Below are 26,345 nucleotides of genomic sequence, written 5' to 3'. Positions count from 1 at the left end.
CCTGATCTGATGTCTGAGTAGAAACATGCTGCCAGATGGCCTCCTTGGCACTTGAGCTGTTGCTTTTCAGAGTACAGCTTCACCTAAGGTCACAGGTGGAACAAACAGGGTTGCTTTCCTCTTATGCACTGAGTTTCTAGCCCAGATAAATTCATTAATTTACAAAATGTTGCCATTGCTTATGCAAAATGTGGTATCTCTGTAACTTCAGCCTTGACTGCAAGTAAAGTAGGTGAAGGTCTAGCAGGCTTTGTGTGTAACAGAGATGGTATAAAGCTATGAGGCCCCTCTTTCCATTGGCTAAAGATACATCAGGATTGTGTATTTGAGCTGATATTTATTAGGTCAGAGAGTTACCTCTGGTCATCTCTGCCTTCTTTAAATATATATATGTACACATACATACCTACTCACACACACATATGTGTATACATACACCCAACATGGTATTTTTGTATGTTTATTGGTCCCAATTGAAAGATTCTAATTTACGCACTTTATATATATTCCCTCTCTCTTTTATATATATAAATATACATATGCACAATAATAAGTAATTGCCTAAAATGGCTGATCTAAGTCTGAGGTGATGGGGACAAATCTTATGTTTTACCTATGAAATTTTGTTTTGAGAATGTTTATACTGTTCATGTTTGAAAGAAAGAATTTGAGGGTTAGCAATCACAGCTGGGATACATATGTGGGTATTTATATATTTATTTATTTTTCAGACATGCTTTTCGTTCCAGTGAAATTTGTTCAAGTGTTAAGACATAGGGAAAAACCCCTCCTTCTAGGCTTTATGTGCCCAGGCACAGACCTTTTTCTTGGTTAGATCTCTAATGAATCCACCTGCACTGACAATCAAAGCACCCCGGAGCATACTAAGTATTAAAAAAATGATGTACTAAGACTCAATTGTAAGCAAATGAGAGGTCGTACTTAACTTTTTTTTTTTTTTTTTTGAAATTGAACATGTTTCTGAGTTCTCAAAAAATTGCTCATGCACATACAGCATGGTCAAGAACAGCGATGTCTCACACAGGGAAGTGAGCGTGTACAGAAATGCAAATGGTGTGATGTAAGAGTATGAAAATGTTCTGAACTTTCAGTGGCGTTTAAAACAATACAGATAGTAAGCTGTCCTGTAAGAAACCTAAGACTGAAATACATTTGCATAAAAATCCCATTTTTACACAGTTAATGAATTTGTGAAATTAAGGCAGTTTTCATATTATGTGCAACCATTAAAAAAAACACCCTGTAGTGGAATAATAAATGTCACCTGTGAATAGCCTGCCCATTTTCTCTCATTTTGCAGTGTTATATAGACTAGGACAGCTTCCTTTCATATTGCAGCTTTTCAGGTTTTCAAAGGTACCCCTCTACTGAGTAACATCATATACCAGTTTTGTGGCAACAGGGAACATTTGTGAGTCACTTTGAATAAACAGGACAGTGCTTTCAGTTTAATATATGGTCTTCAAGGGGGACATCTTTCCAGTGTTTCTGCATGAAGAGTTTTACATTCTGATTTTTTCTACCTAAAGAGAGCAAATTCTGATAAATTTTACTCTGCAATATCAGTCAGTTGTCAATAACTCTGTAACTGTTCTTTTCATAGTGATGAAGTAGATTTACTTGATCACTAGCAGGTAAACCAAGAAGTTAGCTCACAATGCAAGATTGATTGAAGGAACTTTTATTACAACTTAATTGATTTTTACTCTAAATGCTCATGCAAAGTAAACAGTGCCATTAAATAAAGATTTGCTTTAAATGTGATCAGTGGGCAATCTGCTTGCTACAATCCTCTCTTCAGACAGGAAAGGCTTCAGGGGAAAACTTATTGTTATAGTAATAGCGCTGAGGAGACAACCTAAAAAAGCCAGCTGTTGTAGACAATGTGATTTAAATAGGTATTACCTTGGAGATACAGTGCTAATTCCCTACCATAGTTAATTATGTTTTCCACTAAGTCCCACCCACTTTCAGAATGAATTTCAGATTTATTTATTTATTTATTTTTACCTTCTCTGCCTCTCACCCTCTGATCTAGAACTTAACAACTGCCTTTTTTGATCACTACAGCTGAATTTTTAAGTTTTATTTCTGCTCTGGAAACTGATATCTCTTGTATCTAGCCCTCTATATCTAGCTGCATGATTTTATTAACCCACAAGCTGTTACTTTGTCAAACAGTAGAGCATCGTGCATCCCTCTAATAAATCAATGGGAAAAAAATAACCTCTGAATGCTAAAGAAACAGAAAGGTGCTTTAAACTTGGATAATACTCACATAAGGAGTGCAATATTCACTCTTTATAAGGGCATACTAATTCATCTAAGCTTCCTGGCTTCAGTAGTAAGTAGAGAATGCTTGATTGACTGGCTTTCCCTAAGCTGTATGAATTGCTGGACCTGCTGACAATAAAAGGTAGTACATTGAGTAAATCTAAGCAAACCTGGAGCTCTTCTAACATCTCTGGATTTGTTTTTAGAAGCTGACTTTCCACCAAGTGTGAAGTTTTTCTGTCTCAGTCTTTAGCAGCGAGAGCAGTTGTTCCCTAGGTACCCAGCTCCATGGCTTGATAGATGGGGACAGAGAGCAGAATGAAGACTTAGTGGTATGCAAGTATATGGAGGCAGGTGGGATCCACCCAAGGGTAATGAAGGGGCTGACAGAAGTGCTCACCAACCTGCTTTACATCATTAATTAGCAGTCCTGGCTATCAGGTGAGGTCCCAGCTGACTGGCTGCTAGCAAATGTGACTCCTATATATAAGGAGGGCCAAAAGGAGGATGTTAGAAACTACAGGTTTGTCAGTCTGACTTTGGTGCTAGGGAAGGTTATGAAGATCATCTTGAGTGTCATCATACAGCACCTACGGGTCAACTAGGTGGTCAGGCCCAATCAGCATGGGTTTGACAGAAGGCAGGTCTTGCTTGAGGAATCTGACCTCCTTCTATGACAAGGTGATGACTTGTGGATGAGAGAAAGGCTGTGGATATAATCTACCTAGACTTTAGTAAAGCTTTTAACACCATTTCCCATAAGCATTCCTCTGGAGAAACTGACTGTTCATGGGCTGGTTGGGCACATGTTTTGGTGGATAAAGAACTGCCTGTGTGATTGGGTCTAAAGAGTTCTGAATGGAATCACAGAACAGCTTGGGTTGGAAGGGTTTGATGATCTTAGAGGTCTTTTTCAAATGAAGTGATTCTATGATTCTAAAGGGTGAGGTGTAGCACAATGTCTATTACAGCATGTTTGAGCTTTCTGCAATACAGCTAGAAAATCCTATTGTAATAAGGCTTTGATAGTTAATACTTTATTATTTTAGTGGCAGAACAAGAGAGAGAACCTGAGGTAAGCCTGTTACTATAGGAGATCATCTCAAATGGGAGTTGCTTTTCTTTTTCTGCCCCCTAAATGCGAGGGTGAGCCAAAGGGCCATAGAAGTTGAATGAGGAAAAAGTATAGCAAAAAGGAACCACAGTGCTTTGACTCCAGCAACTCTCCTGGGCTTATTAGAGGCACCCAACTTAGTGTGGAGGAAGGATAGGGGAAAGAAGGAATGGGGGAAATGAACAGTACTGTTAATATTGTCTTTTAATTATTGGACCCAGTATTAAAAACAAGATAAGTGTTAATTGGCATTAAATTAAGTAAAATTTCCTGCATGCTTTTGTCACATATGGAAAGAAAAATCATTGCCTCCATGCAGAAAGTGTATGATTTTGATTTACTTGGATTTACTGTCTAAAACTGTACTTGTGTTCCTTCCCCAAAACTGGAGGGAAATAACGCGATCTAGCTGTTGCACTACTAAGTGCGAATGTGCTGCACATGATGAATGGGATGAGGCACCTTATGCAATGCAGTTCTTGGATAAATTTTAAGGCATTTCTGGGGGGCAGAATTACAAAGGAATGATTTGTTTTCTGTCAGCATCTTCTTACACAAAGAATTAAAATATATTGCCAAATGCTTGTTTGATTAAAGCTAGTAGTGGGGTGAAACAAGAAATTTTACCAAGCAGTAAAGAAATATTAAGGCTTATAAAGAAACCCGAAAGGCTGAAAACTCTGCACTACGTGTTCAGAATGGAAATAAAACCAGGGGCGCATCAGCTGCCTGCACAGGATGATGGATGGAAGATGTTCCATACAACTCCCATCCTTGTGTCTCATCTATACCATATTCTGTTTCTCTTCTGGAGTGCGATAAAAAAACAAACTGTTTCTGCAGGTCTTGCAGGATTTCATACAGCATGCTAACTGATGTATGATGTACTGAAGCTGAAAGTCCATCTGTTCTGATACCTTGTCTCCTACTGATCTTGGCTTTTTATGACTAAATTCTGAAACCAAAATAGAGAAGTCTGACAGCTTTCCCTCTCTGGAGGAAAAGTGACTTCAGGGTATCCAGAGAGGAAGGAGTAGCAGTTGCCCTGGGGCTAAGAGGATGGATGGAGAGGTGGAGGATGTTAGGAGAGGTGCAGGGATCTGACAGGAGTAAGGTTGGGTTTCTCTTCCTGGTCTGGGATGTAGAGTTAATTTAGTGTGTGTGGTAGTGTTAACACACATTACGCTCGCAAGACCATCTCGTGCCATCCTTAAAAATGCACCGGGATCATAAATCTTGAGAGAACAGCATCATTTAACTCGAGACGTTTAGGCGTGATGATTTGGAAGGGAAAGAAAAAGTAACTAAGAGATTGAAGAAAATTTCCCGAGCCGTCGGTGAAGCGAAACATGGCTGTGCTGCTGAAATCGCCATCAACAGCTCGCGGAGCTCCTGCTTTTGGAAAGAGCGGGGGGAGAGGGCGAGATGCCTGCTCCCCCTTTTGCTCCCGTGCCCCCCGCGGTCTGCGGAGCCCGGACGGGGGCTCCCACTTCATCGCGTCCCCCGGCAACCCTCGTTCAGCCGGGGCTGGAGGCAGGGGGAAGGCGGGGGGGATCCTCCCTACCTTCCTCCGCTCCTCCTTCCCGCTCCCTGCCTGCCTCCCCGCGGCGCATCCTCCCTCTTCTCCTCTCCTCGCCCTGCCTCTCCCTCACACTCGCTCCCCGCTGCGCTGCCGTCGGGGCGGCGCCAGGAGACCCAGCCCGCGGTCCCCCGCCCCGGGGATGTGCTGAGAAGGGGCCCTTTCCGCGCATCGCTCTTCTCCTCCTCCTCCTCCTCATCATCCTCCTCCTTCACCACCTCCTCCTCCTCCTTTTCCCCCCGCCCACAGCCTCCTCGCAGCGGCCCGGAGCCGGCGGCGGTGGAGCCCGGCGGTAAGCGGCGGGGAGGGCGCCCGGGGGCAGGGCTGGGTCGGGTTGGGTTGGGTCGGGGAGGGAGCGAGCGGAGCCTTTCCTTCGCCCCTACATCGCTCTTCCCTCTCGGTAGTGCCTGGAGCTGGGCTTTTGTGGCTGGGCAGCCATAGGTGTGCGTGGGTACGAGGTGTGCGCGCATACATATAGGTGTGTGTGCGTGGGTATGCATATATACATTTAACCTTGAACACGAATCCTTGAATCCCCTGTACATTTATCCTTTGGCCACGGGGGAGGGAGGGAAGCCGGGCGCTGTGGCCACCTTGTGCCGACGGCGGGTCAGCCGGAGCCTCTGGGTGCCCATCTGGTCACGTCGCCCTGCATCCCCCTCGGTAGGCAGCTATATATTTATACACATATATATGGTCGCGACGCCCTGCCCTCTGCCTCCTTCCCTCCACAGGTGCCCGTTATTTGATTTACATAGGGATATATAGTTATGTATAGATATCTTCTCTCCTTGCTGCCCCCAGGTGTCCCCGCACCTGGCCGCGGCGCTGCCCCGGGGATCGTCCCGGGGATCCCTCAGTGTCGGCGGAGCTCGGAGCTGCCTGCCCCCAAACGTGTGTGCACAAGGCGCCCCGCAGCCCCAGGGGGACAGGTACCGTGGGCAGTGTGCCTGGAGCACGAATCCTGCCCTTCTTCAAATGCTCGTCACAAGTTAGTAGAAAGCTGCGGCAGCGCAGATGCCTTCCTAGACATCCATTCCTCTTACTTGGCCTCCGGCAGAGGAAAGGAAATAGCAGGCACCACATCTTTCTGTGTCGGTGGAAGAAGAGAAAGGATTATCGGTAATAGATTCGTTGAAGGAACCCTGACTTGTTGGTTTTAATTACTATTAATTAGCTAGTAGTTTAAATGTAGTCCTGGCTTGTATACCTGCTGCAGAACTCCCTTGCTAGCTTTAGTGCAGCACTGTTAAAATTGTGTATTCCTGCTTCTGCTTTTTAGTAAAATCTTTCTCAGTCCTGATACAAGTGGAGAATCCATTTGGGAAAACTCAGTTTCTAGAAGAGTGACATGGACTGTGCACAATCTGCTGGGCTACTGGAAAAGCAGCATTTTGTATTTGCTCCAGTTTTTTGGGTTATGGCAGAAGGTTCTTTTAACAATAGCAAATTAACATTTGTCATTTAGAAGGGGTGTTTTTAAAGTTGATAGTGTTTAAGTTGGTCTCTGGATGAGATGGAATATCATCAAATCACAGGACTAAATCTTGCAGTCTGTACATGCACAGAACTGTCCTTTGGATGAAATGGTGGTAGGCAAGGGAAGGACTTATATCAATGAATCCATCATCCAACCAGCACTATGTTATCAGCAACCCCGCGGTAGGTTTCTGTGGAAACTCCTAAGCCTTTCTTGGACCATTCTTGCAGTGCTGTTTGACTTGCTATATATGGCAGCATGTGAGAAAACATAAAGGCGATTTGTATAACTGTATTCCTTAGTTTTCTATTTATTTAACTGTTTATTTGAAATACTGAATGCAACATGTATTGTTAAACTTTAATAGAGATGTAGATCAAAGCTACATAGTATATGGATATAAATAATATTCTAAATTAATGGATATGTTAATCAGTTTGAATGAAGTCTTTTCTGAGAAAAAAAAAAAAGGAAGCTGAACAACTGTTATTCAGAGTGTTCTCTCTTTTTTCTAGTGTTGTGTGAAGAAATTCTTCAGCCATGGATGTGTTCATGAAAGGACTTAACAAGGCGAAGGAGGGAGTTGTAGCGGCAGCAGAAAAAACCAAGCAGGGTGTAGCAGAAGCAGCAGGAAAGACGAAAGAAGGCGTCCTCTATGTGGGTAGGTGGACAGTAGAGTTCATGCTTCTGGTTGGTGTGCCCTGACCTTCATGTTCATCTGAAAGAAAGATCTGGATTCTCATCAGACCTATTCTTCTGTTAAAAAAAAAAAAAAAAAAAAAAAAAGTGTAACCACTCATAGGACAGCAATGTAAACAAGATGAGAGTTGAGCCTTTCTGAGCTCCAAGTCTTTTAAGCATTTGCTTGTTAGTTCTTATGTGACTTGATGGTTCATATGTCGCTGCGTTTTTCTGGCCATGCATGACTGTACTGTGGAGCCATATTTGTAGCAGCATCCAGGACAAGTTTGTGCTGTAGAAGGGGTCTTACAATACAGGTGACTAGCTGACACTGTATCCAATACATTTGCTAGGTTAAGGCTGAAGAGATAAAAAACAGTGTAAAAACCACTCCTGTAGAAATCATAGGTTTTAAGCAGGGTTTTGAGAGAAGAAACTTGAGAGGTTAATTCAGGAGCTGAGCCTAAGACATGCCCATGGCTTTTCCTGGAATAAGATGAAGATAAGTGGAAAGGTGTACACTCCATAGAAAGGAGCCTATTCTCTTCTTTCACAAATCATACATACAGATCCTCAGTGGTAATGTTTTGTGTACCAAAATATCAGCTCCTTGTCTTCTGAAGTTAAATTTTTAATGTTCTGTACTTAATATTGCATATTCATACCAGTTATTTTCCATGGCTCCTCCAAGAAGTACCTTTACAGTCAGTGAGGTAGAGCAGGTAGCCCCCCAAGGCAGCAATGGGGAAGATGGGAAACAGTTGTTAATTGACTTATCTAGGCCACACAAAAATTTTGTACAGAGCCAGGGATAAGATAATCTTCAAATCCCAGATTGGTATGTTGACTGCATTGATCATCATCTTCACTTAGCAAGTATCAGGTTTTAGAAGACTCTCTTGCAAATGCCACCATGAAAAATTCACAGGAAAAGAATCTTCTGAACCATATGAATAAATGATCGTTTAAAAAAAATGATGGAACCTCTTTCTCTGTTCGTCAAATTAATTTGTATTGTAGCAGAATGGAAAATATACTGTTTTCTGTAGGTCCTTTATGCTCTCATGGTTTTATAGCAGGTCAGTTCTGTAATGGATGCTATTTGAGCCTAGGGAGATGCACACAGATATCAAAGAGAGATTGAATGGAGTTGAAAACTGGAGACATTTCTTTTAAATGGGAGCACTGGGGTTTCTTCAATTCCTATGTATTTCCAGGATTCCCTCTGCCCTTGCAGGCTAATGTCAGTCTGTAAAAAATTATTTCTGCTCCAGATAGTTTGGACTACTTATTTGGAATATACTTTTCTCCTGCTGAGCTGTAGCAAAGCTTCGTGCTCTTGCCAACAGAGATGGAAGTCATTTTGAAAACTAGTTGTAAGATGAGTCTATTTTAAAATGAGCGTCTGCTCATTTTCAGTATCAAAATAGCTGTTCTTTCACTGCACATTGTGCTTGATAGTGGAGTTAGTTTTCAGGGTATGGCTTTCTTTTTTTTTTTTTATTTAATTTTCTTGTCATTCCTGAACATGCTTTTAGACTCATTGATTTCTTTGTATTAAAAACCTGCATTGTGTACTGAAATAATCTTTGTGCCTGACATGTTCTTCTGATCATAATAACATTTGAACTTAGTTCTCCTCCCAAAGGCAACAGGTTTCCTATTTTTATGAGGTTGAACTTTGGAGGGCAGGTTTGCTATTTATTCCAAAAACAATAAGACAACAGAGCCCTAAGCCATAATAGAGGTCTGTGCATGTGACTGCAGTAATGGTGAAGGACCCTTCCTGAAGCAGATGGCTGCTTTTCAGGAGGAAAGAGCTATATGCATAGCTTCAGTCATGCAGGCAAAAGAGCCTTTCTTTCATCACATCAGAAGCTCTTCCCCAGATTTCTGGCAGGTAATCTGTCTGGGTGTGTGCCTGGGTCTAGCAAGCCAGCTTCCATAGAGGAATTTTCAAGACAATCAGCGATAGGGTATGGACCACAGTGATAAGCCCGCTGGGTTATTGCTTCCTCAGGTTTTCCAGCTGTAAACGGCAAAGCCAGAAAGCAAACATCAGAGCAGAACATCAGAGCAAACATCAGAGCAGAAATCATTGAAGTGTTGTAGTGGTGTTAGGAGACTTCTGTGAGGGCTTGGGTCTGGCAGAGGCCAGCTGAAAGTAGGTCACATCCCTATGCTCCCTGCCAAAGCAGCATTTTCAGGCTGCCCTGAACACCCTTCAATTTCTGAACTGGGTATATCTCTTTCTGCTTCCCTAGCACACAGCAGGGGCAACTCATCTCTTGAAAAGCATTAGCAAAGGCTGATGTGATAATCTCTTGGTTCTGTAGGCTGATAATGGTTGCAGCCTGAAAGATGGTGAAAACCCTTTATAATCACAGGGAAGGAACAGGGTACTGCATTAGGGCTTCTAAAGGTTTCTCTCTCCTTGCCTTTGTAGGTGGATTTTCAGATACAAATTTCACAGCCAGATTGTGAAAGCTACTTGACATCTTGCAAAGAAGAGCCTGACAAAACTGGGCTAAGAGGGACCTGCTAATCATTTTCAGTTTTGACAGTCACCTCCATGACATTCAGCCTTCCACTGTGATTAAAGAATTAATAAAATACAAAATTGCTGGCACCCCAAGGTGCTATGGCCTTTCATTTAAGAGAGGAATTTTATTAGTAGAATTTGAGGAATTTGTCAACTGCATGAAGTTTAACAAGGCCAAGTGCCGGGTCCTGCACCTGGGGCGCAATAACCCCAAGCAGAGCTACAGGCTGGGAGAGGAATGGTTGGAAAGCTGCCAGGCAGAGAAGGACCTGGGAGTGATGGTTGATAGTCGGCTGAATATGAGCCAGCAGTGTGCTCAGGTGGCCAAGAAGGCCAACGGCATCCTGGCTTGTATTAGGAACAGCGTGACCAGCAGGGCTAGGGAGGTGATCGTCCCCCTGTACTCAGCTCTGGTGAGGCCGCACCTCGAGTACTGTGTTCAGTTTTGGGCCCCTCACTACAAGAAGGACATGGAGGTGCTCGAGCGGGTGCAGAGAAGGGCGACGAAGCTGGTGAGGGGCCTGGAGAACAAGTCCTACGAGGAGCGGCTGAGGGAGCTGGGCTTGTTCAGCCTGGAGAAGAGGAGGCTCAGGGGCGACCTTATCGCTCTTTTTAGGTACCTCAAGGGAGGCTGTAGCGAGGTGGGGGTTGGCCTGTTCTCCCACGTGCCTGGTGACAGGACGAGGGGGAATGGGTTTAAGTTGAGCCAGGGGAGTTTTAGGTTAGATGTTAGGAAGAACTTCTTCACTGAAAGGGTTGTGAGGCACTGGAACAGGCTGCCCAGGGAAGTGGTGGAGTCACCATCCCTGGAAGTCTTCAAAAGACGTTTAGATGTAGAGCTTAGGGATATGGTTTAGTGGAGGGCTGTTAGCATTAGGTCAGAGGTTGGACTCGATGACCTTGAGGTCTCTTCCAACCTAGGAAATTCTGTGATTCTGTGATTCTGTAATTTAAGAGTGTTATTTAAGTAAATAATGAAAACATCTGGACCTTTCTGTCTGGGTTATGGTTAGCTATATGGTTAAACTAAAAGGTTGGAACATACTTCTACATAATACAGGTCTATTAACAAAAGCTAGAATCAAATGTGGTCATTGGGGGGGGAAGTTCCCTTTTGCAAAGGGGAAACTCACCGCTCTGAGGGTGTCTATTGGAGGATATACTTTGTATTCTTTCTCTTTTTCATGTAAAAGTCCGTTTTCTTCCCTCTTACCACGTTTGTCCTGCTTTTTAATAACCTAAAAAAAACCTAATACAGTCAATACAGACAGTTCAATACAATCTATAGTGTGCTTATATGCTTTCAGTTTGCTTTTTCCTAATTTCCTCTGCTGATGTACTTGAGCACTGGCCAGCTGAAATGCAGTGGTTTTGTAGGGGCCAGTACAGCACCGGGACTTTTCTCTATGTCGAAGAAGCACCTTGTCATTAATTAGAAAGGAGGACAGCGACTCAGCAGTCTTGTGCTGGATCATGAATGCCATAAATTCAGAACTGGGTCTCCATGTATCTTTCAAAACTTGTTGGTGTGATGCGGTAAGGAAGAGTGGCAATGCCTACCCACGCTTATTTTGAAACCAGGAACTGTGAGTGAGGATAATGCTCTTGCATGCTGTCAGTGATATACTGCTAAATAATTCATTTGAGCTCTGTGTTGGTACTGGGGAGCTACAGTTTGTACTCAGTTGACTCCTGAGTGCATGTTTAGTTCTCAGGAATGAAAGTTTCCAATCTGATCGTTTTGGCTGTTATAAATCATAGCAGAATGGAGAAATAGCTTATCAGGTGAGGAATGGGTAACAGAAGAATTTAGTATATCCTGTATTAACTGCCCTTAGAGTAGATAAGTACAGGCGTGACCTGTTTGGCAAGACCATCCAAATTCCTCTGTTGCACTTTGTTTTCTTAAGATTTCACATAGATATCTGTTATTTAGTGACACGGCCACAGCAATCAAATCCAGCAGAAGTGAAGATTTTCTCTGGTTTCTCCCAACAGTAGATGAGGAACAAATTTATCATGTGTCTCCCCCCAAATCATTATTTTTTGAAATACTTTTTTTTAAACTAGATATGTGCAAGCAGGACACATGACGTATACCAACAACCTTAAAACCACAGATGCATTGAAAGGAGAGTGAATTTTCCTTTGGTAATAGCAGCTGGTAGAGTAGTAAATGGGACTCAAGGTCCATCTGGTGGAATAACGGGCTTCAGTACTTGTGAACAAGTATTTTCCTTAGACAATGACTTTTTGTTCCCCTAATTTGGGTTTATGTCTCCCTGTCTTCATCCAGCTCTTACTAAGTGGCCTGAATCTCAGTAAAGGCTTGCTTGGAATATTCTGCTCATCTCTCAGAGGGCCCAGAAATGAGTGTACTGCCAAACTGCTGATAGATGCTTTCTTTTTTGGAATAATGATACTGATCATGATAAATAATGAAGTGAAGAGAGGATGTTGTATTTTGGATAATTACATAAAGGCAAAAAATGGGGATTTGGTTCCCTCCAGCTCACACAATTGTGTATTATAGCGAGGAAAAGTAGCATTGCATGTACAGCTATTGCTCTAGATTCACCCAAGTAGTGCTGGTCAGTGTCAGGTGTTTTTTTTTTTTGTCTTTATATTACCCATATTCTGATTCTTCCAATCATAGAATCATGGAATGATTTGGATTGGAAGGGACCTTAAATATCATTTAGTTCCAAACCCTCTGCCATAGGCAGTCTTTCTTTTATACATGGTATAAAGAGAAAGATTGTCAATGTTTTGGAAATGGCGGAATGAAAGACAGTTTCTATGAGAAACTATGTGGATGACCAGCTTTTATTTGTTCCTAACCAGAAGCCATCCTAACAAATTCAGCTGTTGCATTTATAGGCCAGTTCTGTCAAGTCCCAATGTACTTACAGGTCCTGTTGTAGCTCTAACTGGAGAAACAGCTACTTCCACGTAAGTGTGCAGTAGTGGGACAAATAATGCTTATCTCTAATGTATGCTGTGAGGTCTGGACTGCTGCTTGGCTGGTTATTTGCACACACATATATACACATATATACATATGTGTGTGTGTGTGTCCTATACAGGTCTGCAAGTTGTGTTTTCACTAAAACAAAGCCTATCGATGGAAAGAGACTAGCGTTTCTAGATTAGCTGTGGTTATAGCAGTTTTACATGAAATAGTAATCAATTGTGGATGTTCCTTGGAGATAACGTGCATTGCAGAAGGCCCCAGGGAGTTCTGTCATGTCATCAATCTCTTACCCTCATCCATCGCAGCCCTAGGGAACTGCATACTTGCTATTCACAGGTTTGGATTTGCTAATGGCTTGGATTGCAGGCAGTAACTTCAACAAGATGAATGAGGTTTTGGTCAGATCTAACAATGAAGTTAAAAGTACATCCTCAATGTCAAACTTTCCAACAGACATGTTGTAAGCCTAAAATGGTTTTTAGTCTCTTTCTAGCAGTCAGTAGAGCTAGTCATCTGCTTGTATTCCAGTATGTGTTTGAAGTACTGTGCTTGTTCTGCTCCCATGGTGCTGCCAGATTGAGAATCAAAATTCTAAAACAAGTTTTTAGACACTATTACCTTGTATTTAATAAAATTAATGTCTCGTTCAGTGGTAAATATTTTCAATGACAGAAAACGAGCTACTGCTTTTTAAAGAGAAAATCAAAATAAGGAGGAAGGAAGATTTCTCAACTGTTTATCCTCTTCATTAGCTAAAGAAGAGGAAGTCATTTTACTTGATGCAACAATTTTTTATTTTTTATAATGGAATAATGCTCTTGCTCATAGATAACAGAACCTTTTCAATGCTGTAACCAATCTGACAGAGCCATGGCTTAAGCTCTACAAGTTGGCACTAACAGCAAATAAGACACATTGATGAATGAGCTTGTATGTTATTTCAGTGTTTAATTGTATTATATAGAATTGTGGAAAAAGTATTTTTTCTTCTAATACGTTTCTGTTGGTTTATTATTATCTTCTAATATATTTCTGCTCATGGCAGGTTGTGTATGTTTATATTTATACATAGTGATAATGCTAAAATTTTACAGAGACTGGAAGTGTAAAGTCAGAACCACAAATTATAATATCTGAAATACTGAATGGCATACAAACTAAAAGTTGTATAACAAATAAGATAACTTCTGATAGGTTTGGTTTTTTTTTGTTTGTTTTTTTTTTAAAGTCATATTATCATGATACTTTCACATAGGCATTCCAGAATATGTTTTGGCTTCAGTGTGGCAGAATTACATTGCTCACACAAGTCTTACGTTATGTCTGAGTACAGCACAAGTTCTAGATTTTGGTCTGTAGAGTCTTTATGTTGATTGTTTTGTCTGTGACAAGGAAACAAACTGAATTAGGCAGACCTTGGGTTTGACTCCAGTGGCATTTTCATGTTTGAGAACTGTCTACTACCTTATATGTCCCTTTCAGATTCCTTCTGTCTAAATCTGGCTATCCTACAAGCTCCCCATGATTTTAACCACTGGGTCTTTCCACAGGCTCAGTAATGCTTTTTAACCCCTGCAAACCAAGATCTAAGTAAGAGTTATTACAAGAAGTAATAAGGATCTTCTGGGAACTTTAGCTCTAATCTTATAAAAATGCATACACGAGTCTCATTAGAATGTTAACGGTAAGATGACTTCTGTGCAGAGTTGTCCATGTGAGTTTACAGAATGGCAGGCTTAATTAATGTGACTATTAAAAGAATGGCAATGAAGTCAATATATACAAGAAATAAGCTGCAGCAGTGTTTCCAGTGTTACTCACTTCTATAGTCAACCTACATTCACACAGTTGCTCTTAATTGATAGTGTTGGCCTTTCCATTAGATTAAATATCTCTTGAATTAATTTCACTTGAATTAATTTTAATCATTTTAGGAAATGCTGTGTGCAACTGTATGTAATCTATCTATTCACTTTGCTTTATTATCCATCTTACCTTTACTAGTACTTAAGAACAAGTATTTTCAACCTAATATTGTTCTCTGTTTAGGTTCCAGGACCAAGGAAGGAGTTGTTCATGGTGTCACAACAGGTAAGATAATTATCTCTCAATTTCAACTGCTTCCCTATTTCTGTTTAACCAACCATTTATCTGTTAAAAATTTAGGTATATTTCTTTGACAGCACTCCAATATTTGAAGGATGGAAATATGTCATCAAACTGAGAGGCAGAAAGCAACATTCATTTTCTCAAAAATGCATAAAGTTTTACAGTTGAAAATGTAAATTTAATATAGCCGTTTATGTGTGAGGAGAGTTTTCTGAGCAATATTCTGAATTGAATTCAAGTAATACCAGGATGAGCCAGGAGGCTAATGAAACCAGATTCCTTAACAGAAGGAAATAGCGTGTGTTTGTAGAAGTAGAAAAATCAAGGGTCTTACTGTTCTTTGTTTATTGTCAAAGGTAAAATATTCAATGCCAGAAAGTTATGAACTAGTTGGCATAAAATAATGATTTTTTTTTTTTTTTCCTGTGAAGAAATTCTTGTAAAAACAGAAAGCCTGGTTTCTGACAGACTGTGCCCAAGTCCGTCTCCTTGTGATCTGAGGTGGTGTCTGGAGGTGGGAGTGGAGGAGTGCCACTAAAGGAGGAATGTGGAAGGCAAAGTGTGTAGGGACTTGGACATATGTTGGGAGGACTTTAATCTTTTGCTTTAGGACTTCATAGAAACAGACAGGACTGATGCTCGTGGAACAGACAGGAACTACTGCGATACATGAAGGAGGGAAAATACTGTGGAAGGAACCTCCTTTATACAGTTAGGATTGTAAGAGCTGGGTAGAAAGGAAAAATCACTGGGAGTGTTTGCAGTTAAGGCAAACAGCAGTGTCAGTAGCTTGTCCATGCCTGTCTTTTTGAGTATCCACAGTGAAACAGTGATGCAAAATGGAGTTTTACCTCTGCAGTCATTAACAGCTCTGCAGTGTAATCACTGCTGTTATCTGTAGCCTGCATGATTATACCCAAGCTACCATTAAGCTGGCTGTCTCTAGTATAGCTAAGTATAACTATAGTATAGTATAACTATACTATGACTGTATCTGTGGCAGCAGAGAATTCCACTTGAACTTAATACCTGAATATCATTGGTATTCTTAGTGCTTCTTCATCCTTGATTGAGATCTACAAATAATGTGGTTTCAGGTAAAGTCATGCTACAATGACAGTATGGACGTGCCCCATGGCTCCTTCCATTCCTGAAAGATTCTTGTGACTCATTAATATGTCTCCCTGGAACTGGTTGGGTGGGAAGAAAAGAGGGAAATAGCTTACAGGAAAGAAACACATTTCAGAATTCTGATAAACTAATTTGAATTTGTCACAGTTATGAAGGTTTCATTTTTTTAAAATTTTTTTTTATATATATATATATTTTTTTTTTAGAACTGCATAATTTCTCAGTAGCAACAACACTTTGAAACTTTGAAGTTAATGCTGGGCATATATGTTCACATTGGTATTTCTACACTGAAAAAGAGTAAATTTGCATTTCAAATTGATTTGCAAGGTTCATTTTAGATAAGAACTGAAACAACTAACCAATAATTTGGAGTGATAAGTGGGTGGCAAAATTAATGGATGCCTTATATCTATACAGAGTGCAGGAAAACCTGAGCTGACCGTAGTGCATAGAGTCAAATGTGAAATCTTCTGCTATAGATTATGGGACATCTAGAGATGTGAAGAAGATGCTTGGTCAAGAAATTGAAGGTGTTTTTGCATTAAGAAAATAGAAAACAAATGAGAGTGGGATTAGAAAAGGAATTCTTCTTTCTTTTGATTTGGGTACAACCAGTGTGTCATTCATCTGTGCTCACACAGGCCAATACCAAGGATAAACGACGGTAGTTGGACTTAACTTGGCAGTACAAAATATCACAATGCAAATAATCAGTTGAGAAATAAACCAGTAGTATTTTTAGTAACAAAACTGATCGGAACATCCCTCACAGGCCCTCAGAACTTAGCCACAGGCTAAACAGATCTATGCTCTTGTTGCAAGGTTTGAAATCTCATAATGGTAAACCTCAATTAAGAGAAATACGCAGAGGGATCATTACTGTAACCAGTAGATGATTGCAGTAGAATGAGATTTGAGGCATATATATCCCATATTATCACAGATGTGGGAACAGCAGTGGATAGCACCAGCAAGCAAGTTAATAGAGGTGAAGTTAACTAAGCTAGGCTTTGTGTTAGAATAAAAGTCAAGGCCATTTGCATGTGTGTGAAACTTGCTGAAGAGGTGGGTTTCTCTACCAGGCTAGCTTACTGAGGGAGTTCTTTCCTTCCATCTCGATCTGCTATAATATGTGGAGCAAGACAGGAAATCTTAGGTAGGAGAACAAAGTTTTTGAAAAGATGTTAAGTTTTGTTCTGCAAGATATAAAACAGACTACAAAGCAAAACATAAGGAGAACACATCTGTTCTGTACTGCAACTATGAATAGAATGTTCAACAATGTTACTGAGAATTTAAAGCAAAATTTGTTTTAGGCAAAAAGCTCCTCTTCCACTTCAGGAAAAGGGTGACTCAAAGTGAAACACCCAAAGCTTGAGAATAATGGTTATTGTGCCACAACTTCAATAATTCTGGCCCATTAAACTGGTTGAAAGGAGTTTAGCTGTTGAATGAAAATGGATAGAGGGCAGACAGAAATGTGGCAGTGAGGAGAAGGGACCTAATGCAAAATCTAAAGAGTAATTTCTAAAAGGAAACAGTATGGGCTTGATACTAAAAGAATAGAGGAATTGCTCTATTTTTAGACATATTTTAAAATAAATAAATAAAACAAATCTATGAGTTGTTCTGGAAAGCAGAGAAGGTAAGTGAAAAGAGATTTGGGTTCACTGTAGTGATGCTCTGAGATACAATGTAAAGACACTGAGAAATGCTAGTGAAGTTGTCCTATAAATCTAATCCATTTAAATAAATGCTTTTAAAGTTGCTGTGTTAACTGTCTTTTAGGATACTTATAAAGACCTACTTGTCTTTTTTTCATAGGACTAGGAGTTTGCCAGTTCTGGTGATCTTATGATGCTCTAGGGTGTTGATATGTGAAACCTGAAGTGCAATAACACATTTTGTTACATGAAGAAAAATGATTCAAGAGGCTAGAGACAGTCAAAAGTGAACTAGAATCACAGATCCAAATAAATGTGTGTTGACAGTTATTCAATCAACCATTTCTTACTGTTTGAGCTCTACGGTTCTGCTAGTTTTGCTATTTTTGAATAGTTTATGGTGTAAAACCCTTGGCTGGTAAGGGTACTGACACACCTCAAAGTGCTGAACAACTAAATATGCTTTTCAGTTAGTGACTTTCCAAACCCAGGAATACTAGACTGAGGAGTTCCTTGTTTTAAAGTATGACCCGATTGCACCAGGTTTAGTTGCATCAAGACACTAAAATGAGGACACCTGGCTGTGATTCACAGGAATACAGAGAGCATGCTATTTGTCAGGTTGCCTTTTCTGAGAACTTCTGTAGGGGAAGAAGTTTTGCTTTTTGGTCTTACAGGGTGTTAGCTTATGTATCTGACTTGCCTATCTAATTAACATGTCTACTGGCCTTTGGCTATAATAATTCATCCATTTTCTTTGACTGTGCATAATTCATCCATCTTGCTCATCTCCCAGGGATAAACGGCTACAAATGTACAGTTTCAAAGATGGAATATTTACAGAGCATATCCTGATAGCCAAAGAAAAGCAATGGTCTGTGGAAAGCTCAAGGTGAAAAAGCCCCCTAACTCAGTACTTCAAGCAGATGTCAGTTTCCTGAAGTGAAATGAGGGCATGGTCTCAACAGTTATGAACCTTAGTGAACCTTTTTCTTAATTCTTTTATCTGATCATTCTTGTGGTTTTTGTTTGTTTGTTTTCCTTAATATACTTAGTCATTTGTATTCCAGTTGCATTTGTTTTAACTTTACCAGGTGTCTTATAGTGAATGAATAAATTAAAGAACCCACAACATACTTATGACTTCTTTGTAAATGAATTCTTCAAGTACCTAAGGCAATATGATCATCTAAAATTAATATTCAAAAGTGTATTTAGTGCAGTCAGAATAATGTTATTAATCTAGAGAAAGCATGTAGTTTTCATCTACTTCTAGTGCTCAAAGTAGAAAGCAGCAAGTTCTCATTTTGAAATGTTCTAGAAGTTTCATGTTAAAAGCTTGTATTACCCAGTTATCTATGACAAGTAGGGACAAAGAAACCTTAAAAGCCATTAATTTTTTTAGTATGCTATAGTCAGTATTAGAACTTCTATTTCAATGTTAGCCTTTGTACACCATTCCAGATCACTTACTCCACAGGTGGACACAAGTAGTCGGGCTATAGCAGAGTCAAGCTATACACAAGCTGATTTATTCTGTTTCTCAGCACTGTGATGCAAAGCAGACATCAACTTTACAAAGACTTAATGGCTTAAGATCATTAAACAACCTAGTATTCAGATTAATTTAATTAGTTGGTATTAACTCCCTGCATTCTGAACTGATTTGTTTGTGTGCATTAAATGCTTTTCCCTTGATACTACTTAGTGTAATCAATAAAACACATAAGACTGGAAACCTATTTTGTTTTTCCTTCTCTTGTTATTAGGGTTACAGAGTTGAAGGTTTACAAAGTTGGAGCTTATTTACAGAATCGCTCTGGTAATAGAACTTTAATGTTTTTGTATTCCTTAGAAATAGGAAAGTAGAGTTTCTCCTGCTAGTATTAGTGCTTTTGCAGATCTGTGCTATGTGTATAGTTTTCTGGATTTATCTTAATGACTCTGATTTCTGAAAGACAGTATCTAACTAAAAAGCCAGCTTATTGGTTTGGTACCCAATGATAAGTTCTTATGAGATACATGACATAGTAGGAACTTGTTAGCATCTTCAGACACTTAGAAAGCCTCAGAGTTTAAATTATATATAGACAGGCTTGTAAACTTAAACTCAAATTTAATTTGAGGCCCTCAGTTTTGCTGAAGTTTTCAGCTAAGAATAATACCTAAATCTGTGTTTGGCAGAACCACTTAGGTAGGAGCTGCAGTTTTGAGCTGGAAGATGCAGCTTAGATGCCACTCTTTGTTCTTTCTCTACATAGAACAGCTTGCTTTATTCTTTCAGGGCAGAACCACTTCAAGTTAGGAGTTGTCTCTTGTATGCAGCTTTCCTTAAAAATACGTCTGTCTAGCTGTTGAGCAGCTTCTCTTAGTGGTGACAGTGTGGGTCAGTGATTCCTACAGAATCACAGAATGGTTAATGTTGGAAGGGACCTCTGCAGGTCATCTGGTCCAACTTCCAGGTTGCCCAAGACCATGATGAGGTGGCTTTTGAAGATCTCCAAGAAGGGAGACTGCTCAGCTTCACTGGCCTACCTGCTCCCTTGCTCCAACACCTGCACAGTGAAGAAGTGCTTCCTGGTGTTTAGACTAGGTGGAACCTCTTGTGTTCCAGTTTGTGCCCATCGGCTCTTGTCCTGGCACTGAACACCACTGAAAAGAACATGGATCCCTCTTTGCACCCTCCTTCCACAGTAAGGCCAGTAACAGCGTTAACGACCTGATTCTTGTTTGTTTGTTTGTTTTGTTTGTTGTTTTGTGTGCAGTATTGAGCCTTTCCTAGAGAAATCTTTTTTCTGGTAGGAAAAAACAGACTTCAAAAAGAGCTTTCCCAAAACATACTGATAGCAGGAACTGTAGCCACTAGGTAGTGTGCTTGGTAGGTGGTCATACTTGCCATGACAACGTAGTATGAGAAATGTGGTTTTAATACAATATTAAAATTCATCAGTATATCGGGCATTTTATATTGCAGCTGAACTGAAGCATCTATGGTGCACCAAATTTCACTCTATTTCTTTATACATAGCTTTTGAGGTGCACTTTTTGAAGGTCTTAAGATAATGTCACTAATTATGACTACTGACAATGGAGCATAGTGCAACTGTGTTTGTCAGAGGGAGGAGTCTGCTTCGGATCAGCTGAGCATGTGAGCCACTGCCAATATCAAACCTTCTGAACTGGTTTGTTTTTAAAAGTTCTGACATTTGAGGCATTTTGGAAAAAGGGAGAATTTTTCAAAAAACATATATCACTTCCATACAGGAATGAGGAAAAAAAGGAATATATATATATACATGTACATACGTAATATATATATATATATATATATATATATATACACACACACACAAAGGATCTTGATTTATACTTTTTTTTTTTTGGCTTTTTCTTCTTCATCCTTCTGTCCTCTGGGACAGAAAAAAAAGAATGAGATAGGTGTGGTGGTTTACTCAGGCGGGCAGCTGAGCTACACCATAACCACTCTCTCACTCCCCCTCCTCAAAGGGAAAGGGGGAGAAAATACAATGAAAAGGCTCAAGGGTTGAGATAAGGACAGGGAGATTGCTCAACAGTTATCATGTTGGGCTAAACAGATTCAGAGTAGGGAGATTAGTAAAACTTACTGCCTATTACTAACAAGCTAGAGAAGTGAGAAACAAAGGAAAGAAATTAAAAACGCCTTCCGTCTACCCTCGACCACCACCTCCCCTCAAACAGTGCAGGAGAATGGGGAAATGGGGGCTGCAGGCAGTCTATAGCACTTCATCTCCACCGCTCCTTCTCAGTCACTCTCTTCCCCTGCTCCATGTGAGGTCTCTCCCACAGGATGCTGTCCTTCCTGAACTGATTCAGCAGGGGCTGCCCACAGGCAGCAGCTCTTCAAGAACTGCTCCAGATATGGATCTGTACCATGGGGTCTGTCCATCCCCAAGGAGTAAACTACTCCAGCACTGGTCCCCCATGGGTGGCAGCTCCCTCCAGACCCCCTGCTCCTGCATGGGCTCCTCTCCATGGGCTGCAGCCTCCTCCACGCCACATCCACCTGCTCCACTGGGGTCTCCTCCACAGGCTGCAGTGTGGAGATCTGCTCCATGTGGGACCCACAGGCTGCAGGGGGACAGCCTGCTCCACCAGGGGCCTCTCCACAGGCTACAGGGGAACTGCTGCTGCATGCCTGGAGCACCTCTTGCCTTCCTTGTGCACTGACCTTGGTGTCTGCAAGGCTGCTTCTCACTCCTCACTCTCCTAGCTGTTGTTGTGCAGCAGTTTGGTTTTTTTTGTTTGTTTGTTTGTTTATTTATTTTTCCCCTTTCTTAAATCTGTTCCCACAGAGGCACAAACAACATCAATTGTTGTCTCGGCTCTGGCCAGCAGCGAGCCCCTTATCTAACATGGGGCTGCTTCTGGATTCATCTCAGAGAAGCCACCCCGATGGACCCTGCTACCCAAACCTTGCCACATAAACCCACTACAATAAGAAATGAAAAGCAAGAGTAAAACTTACTCAAAATTCACTTATCCATTTACTGTTTTGTTGTTGTTAATTTCTTGGAGAATAGTACTTTAACACGTATTTTTGCAATGTACTGCTTTTTTACATAGCTCTGAGATTTCTTTCTACCATTCTAAATAATATGGAAGCAGTACCTATTTCCATCTCAGCACGCTATTCATTTTGTTTCTGAAAGACTCAATGCACAATTTTAGATCTTAATGTTATCTGAAAGTTATGATGTGTTACTAGAACAAAGACCTTAAGACAAGCATTGTCAAGAACTGGTGAAAAACTTCCTATAGAGACTTCTGTAGAATCCTGAGCTTTTGTACTCTGTAGCTGGTAATAATCAAATGTGGGATCTTCACAAATGCTATCTTGCACCTGCTAGCACTAAATCAAACCTTCCCTGAGGATGATGTTTGTTTTTCAGCAAAACGCACTTTTTTCTGGAAAAAGTATGGGGTTAGAGTACTGGATGGATACAATGATGTTTGTTGCCAATTTGTATATTATTAGCATGTATATGTTGAAAGATCTTTGGAACAGACTATTTTTCTATGTCAATTATAGCAATATAGCATGCCCTCTGATATGGACAGCTGATAAGAAATTCTGTCAGGAATTAAATCTAATTTATCTATAGAAAGTCATCTCTTAGTATATGTTTCCAAAAGCAGTCTCTGAAAGGGTTGCCTATCTGCTAAGTAAAATCCAGCCTGTGCTCACAAGGGTTGTAACTAGAGCTATGAATACAATTTATGGGTCAGATGGAATTTTGTCTGGAGGAAAATTAGAAGGAAAGATTAGTTGAAATTACAAAGCTGTGTTCTGGATGTCTTTTAAGAACAGTTCTTTGTTTAGATAAGTAAATGAGGGGTTTTTGTTTGTTTGTGTTTTGTTGTTGTTGTTGTTGTTTTGTTTTGTTTTGTTTTTTCCTTTTTCCCTGAAAATCTGGCCCTGTAACTTGAAGGCATGAAGTCATTTGTTCTCTTTATTCTTAGAGTGGTTTCACAAGCTTCTGGCAGGGAAGAGCACTTGGGAATGAATGAGCAGAAAGAATTGAGTAATACTCTGAAAGGTAGAAAGGCAACCACTGATGTATATGTAGGCTAAATGAGTTGTTGTTTCCCTGGGGCTTTGAAGTGAGCTATTAATCCGGTTTGCTTTAGCATTTTTGGCATTCAATCTTTTTGTAGATTAGTATGTTATGGATGGAAACATCAGCTGTTGGGCAGAAATCTCAGAAAGTCAGATAAGATGTTGTATTAGAAATCCTCTGGTCAAGCACCAGTAGCTCTGCTTATTAATCAAGTTTATATTAAAAAAAAAAAAAAAAAAGTAAAAAGAACAATCAATAGCTTTTGTGTCTAAAGTAAAAAATGTCTTCCATGCCATGTAAAATGCAACAAGTGTGTTTGATGAACTAATTGGAATGCATTTCCAAACTGTGCTATATTGAATGTGATTACTAGACATTGCACAGTGAGCTGGGCATAATCAGGGCCCTTAAGTAATGAGTTTTCTTCCCTAAAGTACGGCTAGATGTGAATGCATATGTTGAATGTCTTTCACATGAAAGAAATTGAGCCACAGATGAAGCTTATTTTTACCTTTGGTGCTCCAGTATGATCAGATTGAGAGTCTCATTTCTGAAGATCCACTTGGGGTTCACACAGTGTAATGGCCCAATAGTTTTTCATGACAACGAGCTGTTAGTCATAAATATGACTCTGAAAACGTCAGGAACTTAAAGTTCCCAGAGCTGTAATGCGTTTTTCTGTCTTCTGCTTCTCCTCAGTGGCTGAGAAGACCAAAGAGCAAGTATCTAATGTTGGGGGAGCTGTGGTGACAGGAGTGACGGCAGTGGCCCAGAAGACAGTGGAAGGTGCAGGGAACATTGCTGCAGCCACTGGCTTGGTGAAGAAGGATCAGCTGGCTAAACAGGTTGGTTTGTTTACACTTTTTTCCAAATGATGAAGTAAATGATGAGTGGCTTCTGTACCAAGGGGCAGATGGAGTGATTACTTTTGCACATGTAAATAGTATGAATAGAGGATGGTTTGTGTTAGGCTAAACAAACAATCAGCAAAGAAAATATCTGCATTTTGTAGCTTGTATTTTGAATGGCACAGAGGATTTAAGAACTTGAGTAGGATTGGGCATCTAACTTTAAAGCCTTCATATATCTGAAGTGTTATCTAATGATGATGCTGAACTCAGTAGCTTCTAGTAGGGCCCAGCAGTTGTACTGTTGCTGTTCAGTTGAATGGGAAGATAACTGTTTTTCCAAATAACTCAGGACTGAAAAGGAACCTGCGAGAGCTGAGAAGTCAAACAGCTGAATCTCAAGTTTAACAGCACAGTTTGTATCCTCTGCAGATGAAAAGCAGAAGGGGTCATGTACCAGTTCAATGATACATTGCATCTTAAGTCAAGATGTAGCTGGCGAGTCCCTATTTTCCATGATTATAATGACATGAACTCAAGAATGCCTTCAAACCATCCTGAAGTCATCAGATTAAATTTGTTCTAGCTTATCATATTAAAAAAAAAAAAAAAAAAAAAAAAAAAAAAAAAAACGAACCCTGTAGGTATTTTTATTTCAGCACAGAGGTGAACATTATATATTTGCTCAATACCAAGATTCACATTTTATTGTTGATCTACTACAGTCATACTCTTCCACTTACACTAGATGAAACGTGACCTCTTATAGCTGGTGGGAATTATACTTCCCAAAACACGTATATTTGTGTTTGGAGACAAAAATAACCCAGAAGAGACAAATATCTCCTTTCATACTGTTTTATGTATGAACATTTGTGTGTTCATAATAGCAAAATGGGGTTATGAAGAATACTAGTATTTGCACAGAAATATGTCATATTGATTTAGAATTTAGTTGTTCTATGGCATATCTTTTTTTCCACTTAGAGTCCAGAAGTGCTGTTAAAATTGAATCCTTAAATGCTCTTCTTTATCCTTATCTGTTTTATTTCTGTCTATCTTACAAATTCGTTGGTGCTTAATTCAGATGAAGAAAGTGGTATTACATTGTGGTAGGCATTCACTCTGCTGCAGTAGAATGGTCTTGAAAATATGATGGTTTTGTTCTTTTTCAAAGGAGTTTTCGGGGGGGGGGGGGTGCTTTTAGTCCCTTTTTGTTCAGATATAAAGAAAATCTTGCTTTTGATGTGCTCACAGCCCATTGTAAAAGCTATTTTGAAGATTTATAGATTTGAGTATCTAATGAACATGCCAGGGGACACATGAGTATGGAATGACCATACCGTAATCTAATGTTCACCAATAGCCCTTCAGTCATTTTATGTTGAGAATATTCTTTTCTGTTGGTAGCTCTTTGAATCCTTTAGTGGGGTGTCATAAGAATCATCATTGTTTGAATATGCAATCACCTACTTTAGTATTGACTATAACTAAGATTTTTTCTTGTTAATATTAATATATACTTATAGTGCCTTATAATTATAAAATGTGATACGAATCTCAACAGACTTTCATTTAGTTCTCTTCTGTATATTGTAATGCTTAAATAAGCGTCGTGATGGTTATAATAGAATAAAATCACATCTGTGAAATTAAAGAATATCCATAATGTGCATATATATTATTTTATAGTCCTATAAACAGCATCATTATTTTGAACCAATGCTTTGTTCTTTAGGTACACTAAGCCATACATTTGATTTTTGACACTGGTATTTTTAGACTGAGATGCTCAGTTGTGTGTTCAGTATGGCCACCTAGCTGATTAGTACTTATGGCTCTGAAGAGACTACTCTGCATTTCTGTGTCTTACTGTTTTTGCAAGGGATGAACAGGCATTTCAAAAACGTTGACATCTAAATTTAGTCATCTAAAGGTGTTGTAAAACCTAGTATTTTTTGCATTCATTTGCAGTTCAGAGATACATAAGATTGATTTTTGCTTTGGTTTTTCAAGTATAGTGATGTTTGGGTGGGGACCAGTTGAAGGCATTCAGAATACCAGCTATGCATATGAGATGGTTTGGTTTCTGTGATTATATCCACACTGGAAGTGGGACATAGGTCCCTTTAGGAAAGAGGATGGAATTTCCTGAAATAACAGAAGGTACAAAAGAAGCATGCAATGTGAATCTTAATGTAACTTTGTTTATATATCTCTATAACATGATGTCTCTTAAGGCTGTGTTATCCCTAGTCTACTGTAAACTGGGAATATGCAACTATGACTAGCAAATTCATTCCTTGAGCTTGAGTGTGGCTAGCC

General features: G+C 39.9%; 1 protein-coding gene across 2 annotated transcripts in view; it reads left to right on the top strand.

The window, feature by feature from the left end:
- The first annotated feature begins 4,994 nt into the window (after window positions 1–4,994).
- The window catches only part of SNCA (synuclein alpha), a 71,370-nt gene continuing 50,019 nt past the window's right edge, over window positions 4,995–26,345 (top strand). The window contains exons 1-4 of one of the 2 annotated variants that reach the window (XM_084516635.1): window positions 4,995–5,280; window positions 6,984–7,129; window positions 14,715–14,756; window positions 23,872–24,017. In XM_084516635.1, coding sequence (XP_084372761.1) covers window positions 7,009–7,129; window positions 14,715–14,756; window positions 23,872–24,017 — 309 coding nt within the window. In that variant the 5' untranslated portion in view covers window positions 4,995–5,280; window positions 6,984–7,008. Of the gene's footprint in view, window positions 5,281–6,024; window positions 6,111–6,983; window positions 7,130–14,714; window positions 14,757–23,871; window positions 24,018–26,345 lie in introns of those variants that run through there. The other variant, XM_084516636.1, reaches the window with a different exon arrangement.

Source organism: Aythya ferina, assembly GCF_964211825.1.
Source record: "Aythya ferina genome assembly, chromosome: 4".
NCBI classification, from domain to species: Eukaryota; Metazoa; Chordata; class Aves; order Anseriformes; family Anatidae; genus Aythya; species Aythya ferina.
Note: the sequence above shows the minus strand (reverse complement) of the source record. Positions and strands in the feature narration are given on the sequence as shown.